The following is a 10,817-nucleotide window of genomic DNA, read 5'->3' as shown; positions in this document are numbered from 1 at the left end:
CCCAAACGAGGTGAGTGAAGGACCTAAGCACAAAGCGAAGCCCCTTTCCTGAGCCCCCTGGAGCAGCTCACTCGAGCTCATCTCCAATATCTCTAGTTTCTGGTGCACTTCTCCTCGCGTTGCCTCAGAACACCCACGACGCGCTCACTCCAGTAAAGCTAGTTCCGCGCCTCCCGCTTTCCTTCCTCCTTCTCAGCCGGCCCTCTCCCTCTGTCGGGGAGCCCCTGGGCCGGGCCCCTCCCTCCGTGCCGCCCGCACCTCTCCCCCGCCGGGTGCACCTGCGGCTGCCGCGGGTGCGGGACTCGTGCGGAGGCGGAGGCGCGGACTGCCACCTCCTGTGGCTCCGGAGGAACAGCTCCGCGGAGCTTCGGGGACCGCTCTCCGCTCCCACGGAGGCTCGCGCCTGGCCGGACCGCCGCCGCCGGAGCCGCGGGTGGGCAGCCGGGCGCCCTCAGGGACTGCCGGCCTGGGCTGCTGCTCCTCCCGGATGCCGGGGCCAGGGCGCCGGGCGGCAGCCAGCCGGAGGATGAAGGGCTCGGGGGGAGGAAGGAGAGAAAAGCTACTGGGGGCACCGAGAGCTCAGCCTGGCCCGGGTAAGTTGAGCGCAAAATAGGTGTCTCGGCTCGGGCGGTGGAGTTGGCTGCGGGGCTGGGTACCGCTCCGGCGTCGTGCTCCTGCGGGATTCGGGGCGCGCGAAATGGGCATTTGTACTGTCTGGCTCCAGGACCATCCCCCCACTCATACCCCACACCATCCCGCAGCACCCTTGCCCCTGCTGCTTGGTGCCAAGAAGACATGTGAGGTTACTGGGGCTGCAGTGGAGAGTGCAGAGCTTGAGGGTCTCGGGACCCTGTGCGCTGCGGAGGACCAAGGTGCAGTGGGGGCGACAGGGTCAGCCGGGCTCTGGCTGGTGTCTAGGGCTGGGCCACCTCGGATGGACGCCAGGCTGCCTGTCTCCCATTGGGTGTGTGTGGATGCACTCCTTCCTGGGAAACCTGGCGAAGTTTTGGGGTCAGAAAGCACAGCGGGCCAGCTTTGTGATTGTCTTCCTATTTTCTTCTATTATTATTATTATTGTTATTATTATTATTATTATTATTATTATTATTGGTCTCTCTTTGGGATAGACACAATTTGAGGGCACTGTGAGAAGCTATTGAGCTATAGAAGTCTCCCTCCAGGAGTATCACGTTGATATTTAGTTTGTATTGGGGAGGCTACCGGTGAACCAGTGCCCCATGAATCCGATTACCTTCCAGGGCCAGAGACCCAATTAGAAGAGAGAGCACAGGGTCTGTGCACCTTGTGACTTCTTGCATTTTGGGAGAACTTTTATTGAGGTCAGAGGAAACCCACTGTCCCTAATATGGTGTCACCCCTTGTGAAATGCCCCATTCCCTGTCGGTCCTCCTTACAATTCAGACTTGTAGCGTCACGTGTTTCTGGTGGCTGTCTTTATGTCTGCTTTATCCTGAGCTGTAGCTAAAATAACAACATGTGATGTGCTGTTCCTAGGTGTTTGAGCGGCTCTAAATTCTGGAACCCTGAACTGACTTTGAAAACTACCCTACCTTCTGTAGGTTTAACCCTAGAGATGACGCTCATCTATGACTTTCCTGTGGCGTTTTCTGGGGATGTGATAGGGGAAATGTCTCTCTCTTCTTGTGAGAGTATTTCCTATTGGTCTGTTGAATATGCCTTTCACATGTCCACTCAATTATGGTACACCACGTTCCCTGAAGTCAACTGGAAACATGTGTCTCCCTTTGGGTTTTCACACCACCCCTGCCCTGTCCTGGGTCATTCAGTCACTATATACTCTGGTCACTAAGCATGAAAGGCAAATGTGGGTCGTTTCAAATTATGTAGATTGATGCAGCACACTGTGTCTGGGGTTTGCTGCAATTTCTTTGCATTTCGTTCCAGGTGATCCTCAGAAATTAACTTTATTCATGGAGCTTACGTATAGACTGGGGGAATGGGCAAATATCTTGAGTTAATGTTATCTTCGATTGAAGTAAATGAAGTGTTTGACGCTCTCTGTGTTAGGAGAAAAGCCCCTAAGGCAAAAGTTAGGAATTTTGGATTATTTTGCTCTATTGCAAAGTGACTAAAGGACTTTTTGGGTCATTTAATACTACTACCACTACTACCACTAGTACTACTATCTAATATTTGTTTTCCATTCATTGCACACCAAGAAACGTGTTAAGGGCTTTACAGCCCCTGCAAATTCATAACAACCCCAAGAAGACAGCATCTTTACCGTCTCCATTTTGTTCATGAGGAAGACGTAGCCTTAGAGATGTCAAATTTGGAAAAGTTCCACAGTTAGTGTTTTGGAAACCAGGACGACTGAACTCCAAAGTCGGTTTCACAACTACACAAACACTGCACAACCTTTTGGAGCTCCATTTGAAAAGTGGAAGGATGACCTCCCTAAGTTCTAAGTCCCATGAAAAATTAGTACAGTGATGATAATATCATAGATTGATTCATCCACAACAATTTCAAATGATTAATGTAACAGAAATGTGGAACTCAAGACTTGAATTCAAATGAAAATTGTGTGGTGTTTATAGTATTCGGCCTGCTGGCTCTAGAAAAGGGCTAAATGCTGAGGTCTTGGTGTTCCCCTGACAGTGTTCCCTCCTTGAGACCCTTTGCTGTAAATCAATAGTACTATATTACAGCCATTCTCTTAACAGTGTGTGATTTATGACATCAAATATATCTGGTGCTAACCTCACATTTTTATGATTCTATAGAGTTATCCTGAGGTCTACCTAAACATTCTTATATTTCAGCCAGCTTATAATTAATGCTCAGGTCCTAAGAAAATGTTGGATTTCTATTAAGAGATGCTAGAAGCATGTTTCAAAATTTACTTTTTATTTTCAACATTTTCAAGACAATTACACACCCTGCTGGGATTTGCTATTTACTAGGTGCATCAAAAGTTCAATAATAAAAACTGTTTTGCTACTTAAGAAAACAGTTTCATCTATAATAACAACTCAGGCTAAAAGATTCATGTCTCATTTAGTACTTATTTTATTTGAAGTTTAATTAAGATATTGCATTTCTTATTGCAAAGTACATGCAGCTGAGTACACATCTCTTTTTTTTTCTTGTAATCTCTAACTTTATAAATCCATTACTCATGAGTTCTTCAGATAAGTTATATTAGTGTCTGTCTAAAATTTGAATTTTTTAAAACTAAGAGCAAGAACAGCAAATAAAATGCATTTGTCATATTTTTTCACAAGCTGGAATTTTGCTTGTTTGGGGATTAGTGATACAGTATTTTCAGTCCCAGATATGATTTGCCTGCACATGAATGGAATTATCAAATAAAAGTACATAAATTCATTAGGACACTATTGATATTAATATCTAGTATGTGAGAGCAGATTGGGAAATATAGAGATATTTGGAGAAGTTAAAGATATTTTACTATGTTTCAATGCAATTGCATGCTATCTTATTATTTTCAAATAAAACTACATTTCTCTGTTCCTTTAAACCGAAGTTCATTACCATAATCTCTCTTTTGTTTTAGGGTTAAATTGTGTTTTCTAGTAGTATCCTAGCATTGTATGAAATAGAAGTTTTTGTTTCTTCTCTTGATATAGTTGAAGTCATAAAAAAATCACTTTGCTTACTTAAGAGAAACAAGATATTTCTGAATATGTAAGGGTTTAGCAAAAGAGTGTAAAAATAGCATAGTAATAACTCACCTAGAGGTTTTATTTGTTTTTTGGAAGTGGATAATTAGATTGTTATGGTGGCTAACATATTTAACCGTGGTAGTAAAATATCAAAGTAATTATGAACTTGAATTTTTGAATTGCCAAATATTTTAAGACATCAGGAGTCTTGTAAATGGATTAACCTTATCATCACATCACAAACATATGTTCTACTGTGTTTTACAAATTTCCTATGTTCCATATTTGCACAACTAGACTAGTAGTTTATTTGATATTATTTGGAGATTTGAACAACCAGATCTTTGAAAGTGATTTAAATTGGACATCTGAGTCACATTTATATCACAGACTGAAGAAACTAATATTGGAGAAGGATTTGTAATCTTGAGTGTTTCAAGAGCTCAGAACTCAGTGTGGGTAACAATTCTTACTTTTTTGACAAAATTTCCAAAGTGAGAGTTTGAAAAAATTAAAGCCTATGTATTGAAAATCAAGGAAGCACTTAAATAGCCTCTTAGGAACCTAGATCAGCTCAAATAGAGTACACAGTTAAAATCTGTTAGTGAAATTAATCTTTTGAACAAGTAGATAACACATTAGAGATCACTTTTAAAATTTCAGTACATTAAAAATTTATTCAGGGCCGGCATGGTGGCTCAGGTGGTTTGAGCTTCACGCTCCTAACTCCGAAGGCTGCCAGTTCAATTCCTACATGGGCCAGTGGGCTCTCAACCACAAGGTTGCCAGTTAAATTCCTCGAGTCTCCTAAGGGACGGTGGTCTCCGCCCCCTGCGACTAAGATTGAACATGGCACCTTGAGCTGAGCTGCCACTGAGCTCCTGGATGGCTTGGTTGGTTGGAGCACGTCCTCTCAACCACAAGGTTGTCGATTCGACTCCCGCAAGAGATGGTGGGCTGTGCCCCCTGCAACGAGAAAATGGCAACTGGACCTGGAACTGAGCTGCACCCTCCACAGCTAAGACTGAAAGGACAACAACTTGAAGCTGAATGACACCCTCCACAACTAAGATTGAAAGGACAACAACTTGACTTGGAAAAAAAGGCCTGGAAGTACACACTGTTCCCCAATAAAGTCCTGTTCCCCTGCCCCAATAAAATAAAATAAAAAATTATTCATTTGTGCCTTTTAGGGACTGCTAAAATTAGCAATAACTCTCCTTTCTGGAATAGCCCAGCCTTAACTTCTTTTTTTTTTTTCAATTACAAAGTGAGAAGTTTAAGGATATGGAGAGGCAGAGATGAATCAAAATTCTTTACAAAATCTTGATCCCATTTTAAATATGATTTTAATAATATCCAGAAAATTCTGTACAACTTTTAGTATTTTGCCCAGATTAAGGATGGGTTTAAAAGAATATTTTATCCCTAACCTACTAGTGAATGTGTAGAGAATATTAGAACACAGTTCTGGGATAGGATAGGGACGTCTAGACCATTTAATGACTTTATTACTTTGCCTATTGTGTCATCCAAATGTGTGTTTAATTTTTTTTTGCCTATTCAGAACACAGAGGGGTAGTTCTCCGTAATCTATTTATGGAATTATATCTATGAAGACAAGCAAGCATGTAGCATTCTTAAACAGGTCTTTTAAGTGAGAAATTTGCAGTAAAAGTGAATTTGTATTTTCTTTCCAAGTATTTATGTAGCCCATCTTCCAGCAAACAGTACTAATCTTAGCATATCTTAATTACCCATTAGACCTATCTGTCCCCATAAAAAGAAAAAATACTACTACAGTGCAGCGTTAGGAAGGTCCATTTGAGGATTTTCCTAAGGGTTTTTCACGACATGGGGTGAAATGTTCTTTGTTTAGGTCTTTGTGATATTGTCATGGGTTCTGTTTTCATATTTAAAGAGTTATTTGCTATTTTATAATGTATTATTAAAATAATTAGAGATTTCTTTTTCTTTTAGCAATCTCTCATCCACTCTTAACTGAAACGAAAGGAACATTAATGAAATGTCTATAGTGTCTTTAGTTTTACGTAGACATAGGAATACACATGAAACTCCAGAAGGAATCCTGAAAAATCTGGATTTTAAAACTCCATTTGCTGAGAACAACTTCTAGGAGTTAGTCTTGGTGTACTAAATCTATCCAGATACGTAGAATTTAAAGAATAAAGGCTGTAGATACTGGGTTGCGTTCTCAGGTGATTCTGATTTTACATTCATAGTAAAATTTGACATTAAAGTCATAGGAACAAATAGGCACTTAACATGATGTAGATTTAAGAGTGTGAACTAAAAAATGCCTGAGTTTGAATCCTTGCTCTGTGCCTTATAAGTAGTGACAATTTAGTAAGCTTATTGTACATCTCTTTGATTTAGTGTCCTCATCCATAAAAAATGGTGATGATAAATGACCTATCTCTTAGAATGATTGAAGGCTTAATAAGATAATGTCTGAAAAGTGCTTTAAATAGTGTCCAGTACAAAGTGAATATGTTGTAGATGTGAGCTACTTTTAATTATCATCATGTATGAGTTTCCTGTGGCTACTGAGCCAAATGATCAAAGACGTGGTGGCTTCAAATAACAGAAATGGATTCGCCCACAGTTCTGGAGGTCAGGAGTCTGGAATAAGTATCCCTGGGCTGAAATCATGGTATCAGCGAGGTGGTGCTCCCTCAGTCTCTAGGGGAGAATCTGTAGGCTGCCTCTTGCAGCTCCTGGTGGTTGTTGGCATTCCCTGGTTTGTGGTCACATCCCTCCAATCTTTGGCTTTGCCTTCCCATTCATTGTCTTCTCCTCAGAGTCTACTTTCCTTCTGCTTTTCTCTTACAAGGGTATTTGTGCTTGCATTTAGGGCCTACCCTGATAATCCAAGGTCATAGTGCTACCCTAGACTACTACTACCTTTTAACGAGTAGTCTTATTGACTATAGTTGGTTCTTTATGCTTAACCTTAAAATTTTAGGAGCAAAATCTTACTCTTAATTCACTTTAGAGATAAGGAACTGAGCCAAGTAATGTACATATACACAGCTGGAAAGGGACAGCTTTTGAACTCTATTCCTTCTGGTTGTACTAGATATGCCCTGAAAAAAAATGAAGAATTAGGAACAAATTTAACAAAATAAATAAAGATACATTTTCAGAAAGATAAACCACATCATGTAAATGACATAATTAATTAGAAATATCAACTAATGAGATCTTCTTGTTCAGTGGACTTTTGGGTTAACCGAAAAGTTAAGAACCTTTCTTTGAAGTTGTTGTTTATTTTTCATATTTTTCTAAAAGGCATTATTTGAGTTTTTGGCCGTAGTGAACAGTCACTTTATTTAATTGTTTATTCTTGACTCCCCCCCCCCCAACATTTTAATTGTAGTAAAATACTCCTAACATAAAATTTACCATCTTAACCATTTTTAAGTGCATAGTTCACTGGCGTTACATACATTCATGTAGTTGTGCAACCATCACCACCATCCATGTCCAGATGTCTTTTCTTATTTCAAAACTAAAACTCTATACCTGTTAAACAATAACTCCCCATTCACCTCCTCCCTGCCCCCCCAGCAACCGCCATTCTATTTTTTGTTTCTATGATTTTTGACTATCTAGTCAAAAACCATACAAGTGGTTTCATCATCAATGTTTGTCTTTTGTTGATTGGTTTATTTCACTTAGCATAATATCCTCAAGGTTAATCCAGTTGTAGCATACGTCTGAATTTCCTTCCTTTTAAGGAAAGAAATTTCATTGCATGTATATACTACATTTTGCTTATTCATTTACCTATCAATGGACATTTTGGTTGCTTCCATATTTTACCACATTGTGAGTAATGCTGCCACAAACATGGGTATACAAAAATCTCTTCGAGGCTGCTTTCAATCCTTTTGGAATATACCAAGAAGTGAAATTGCTGCATCATATGGTCATTCTATTTTTAAATTTTGAGGAACCCCTGTAAGGTTTTCCTCATGGCTGTACCATTTTATATTCCCAATTTCTTCAATCCACACCAACAGTCATTTTCTTCTCTCTCTCTCTCTTTCTCTCTCTCTCTCTCTCCCTGTCTTTCTCTCCCTCTCTCCCCCTCTCCTTCTAAACCCCCACCCCCTTCTATCTATTTTTCTTTTTTCCTTCCTTCCTTCCTTCCTTCCTTCCTTCCTTCCTTCCTTCCTTCCTTCCTTCCTTCCCTCCCTCCCTCCCTCCCTTCTCTCTCTCTCTCTCTCTCTCTCTCTTTCCCTTCCCTTCTCTCCTCTCCTCTCCTCTCCTCTCCTCTCCTCTCCTCTCCTCTCTTTCCTTCCTTCCTTCTTTCCTTCCTTCCTTTCTGTCTCTCTCTCTTTCTTTTACAGAAGCCAAACCTAATGGGTGTGAGGTAGTATCTCACTGTAGTTTTGTTTTGCATTTCCCTAGTAATTAGTGTGTTGAATATCTTTTCATGTGCTTATTGACTCTTTGTTTATATCTTCTTTGAAGAAATGTCTGTTCAACTCCTTTGCCCATTTTTCAATTGGGATTTATTTACTTATTTATTTATTTATCTATTTATTTTGAGTATTAGGAGTTCTCTATATATTCTGGATCTTAATCCCTAATAGCTTTGAAATTTGCAAATATTTCCCATTCTGTGGGTTACCTTTTTACTCTGTTGAGGGTGTCTTTTGATGTAGAAATATTAAAAATTTTAAGAAAGTCCAATTTGTCTATTTTGTTGTTGTTGCCTGTGTCTTTGGTGTCACATCTAAGAAATCATTGCTTCTTCTTTACCTTTTTTTGGTAATTGATTTAAGATGTTTTAAAAATAATGTAAAATATTGCTAAATTAAATGAGAAATAAGGAACTAGAATGAAAAAGAATAAACTACCTTTATAGACTAAAATATGAATAATCTCACAAATGAATTGTTGACCAACAAAGGCTAGAAAGCCCAAAAAGCATGACTCCATTTATATAAAGTTCAAAATTAAGCAAAGCTGACTTATGAATAGATAATAGTTATTGGTAAGGGAGGAGGCAAGGTGCTGAAAATATTCTGTTTCCTTATTTGGGTGTTAATTACGTGGATCTGTTGACTTGTAAAAATTCATCAAGTTGTATGTGTGATTTATGCACTTCTCTATGTTTGAATTATACTACAAACAAATTTAAAAAAAATCATTGAGAAGCACATGACAAAGACAAATTTCCTTAAGAGTAGGAATGATAAGTAATGACATACTCCAAACTACATTCTAAGGGTATATCCACTCAAAGAACTTGGTCCATAAATTTGGCCCTAAGGTTTTAAACAACCATCAGACCCATAGAAGTCTGTACAATCAGAACTCTATTGGTCAAAGAAAAAAGACCATTCCTAGTACTGAGATTGGAGACAATTTTTCCCATGAGTCTTCATGAAGAGGGAACTGAATGGTGCAGTGAGCTATATCCTTGTTAATGTAACAGAGACTTGGATAGGAATCTTTCTTACACAGTAAAGAGCAGTTTACTTACTGGGATGCCTACCGGTCTGACTTAATGTCAAACATTTCAAAGTTTCTAGAAGGATGGGAGGGTTATGTACCCTTAGACAGTACTTCATACATTTTACTCCCTTTAATGACATTTTTGGCCATGGCACTGAGTTTGAACCTACTTATTTTGACAAATTCTGAGTGCTGATATTTCTGTGACGAGTTAAAAGTTGGAGTCAGCTTGACTCTTTGAGGAACCTGGGAAAATGGATACCTTTCAGGAATGGTAGCGGTATCTCTGAGACGGGAACAGTGGGCAAATCCATATTTGCCTTAAGAATTAATATGTAGGGTAAAGTGACCTAACTTGGATTTCCCTTGATATTTCAGTTCTTCACAGGTCTCCCTGAGCATCAATCATCTAGATTATAATAGATATAATCCCATTATGAAAGAGACTGTGTTTTCTAATCTTTCAACCTCTTGCAATGTTTGTCCTTGCCTTGAACAACTAGGCATCCAAAACAATTGTCCAGTGAATAAATAATGAAATTCTGCTATGTGGTAGACATAGATTTTGTAGAAACTCAAGCAAAATAGCTATCAGAATCTAAAGATACTATGAAAATTCCCTTAAAAACAGTGTAATAATCTATCAGAATAACTTTTGTTCTCTCTTGAATAAAGTAGATACAGTCCAATTACTGATTAATTGATGTTTTTTAGTAGGTTGAGTAAAGTTTTTTATCATCTCATGAAGAAGAATTTGATCTTAGGAAACTGCTTTCAATATACCATTTTCAGTTCCTATGGATTTTGGTGAGCACTTTGTATTTGTAAAAATTCTTTTTTGATTTCTGGCATAATTCTTAATTATTTATTAATCATAAATTATGTCTGATGACAATGTAGCCTTCTTTGACTATTCATAAGTAGAGTAACCAGAATAAGTTAACCTGAAGAGATGATACTGGAAATATAAAATATGTTTTCTCCTTTTAGATCGTAAATTAGAAGATGTCTTCTTAATTTAAAATTTAAAAAGTTGAAAAGGAGCCCTCAGACTCCGAGCAAGTGAAAGAAAAAATTCTTTTCTTAAGGTATCATCTTTAAGCAGAATAAAAGTTTTCCTAATAAGGATTTTTTTATCATGCATAAGAAAATTTGAGAAAAAACTAAATAATATTCAGGATAGAAAATGTTTCCATTTACAAATAGTGAGATTAAAATTTCTGTGTCCACTTAAAGCAAAATTGTTTTCATCTTTTCCTCTTAATGCACATCCTAAAATATTTTATTGAAATAGTGTTTCACAGAATTGAAAAAAAAAATGACCTATAATTTCTCATTTGTTTCTTCCCACAAATTTGGTGGGTAGGTATTACTTTTACCTACACTTACATTTCTTTTTTTAAGACAAGGGAACAAAACTAAGGGAGGATAAGTGATTTTGCAAAGCCAAGTAATTGGTAGGTGGCAAAATTGAATCATGAAGTAACCATGTCTGTCAAAGCCTGATGTTCTCTGTGCTATCCTGAATGGTTTCTCCTTTTTCTTTCCATGTACACAGGGAAATAGCTTCTGTTAAGTTTGTCATACATTGGAGTGATTTAACAGGGGACAGTGATCACATATGAATGAAATAGAGATGAGAATAATCAATAAATG

General features: G+C 38.5%; 1 protein-coding gene across 1 annotated transcript in view; it reads left to right on the top strand.

The window, feature by feature from the left end:
- Window positions 1-292: 292 nt before the first annotated feature.
- Window positions 293-10,817, top strand: part of ZNF385D (zinc finger protein 385D) — a 741,991-nt gene continuing 731,466 nt past the window's right edge. The window contains exon 1 of the mRNA XM_081073229.1: window positions 293-593. Within this exon, the coding sequence (XP_080929355.1) occupies window positions 488-593 (106 nt within the window). The 5' untranslated portion in view covers window positions 293-487. The remainder of the gene's footprint in view (window positions 594-10,817) is intronic.

This window comes from Rhinolophus hipposideros (genome assembly GCF_964194185.1).
Source record: "Rhinolophus hipposideros genome assembly, chromosome: 14".
Lineage (NCBI taxonomy): Eukaryota > Metazoa > Chordata > Mammalia > Chiroptera > Rhinolophidae > Rhinolophus > Rhinolophus hipposideros.
The sequence above is the reverse complement of the archived record's forward strand: the minus strand, read 5'-3'. Positions and strand labels throughout refer to the sequence as shown.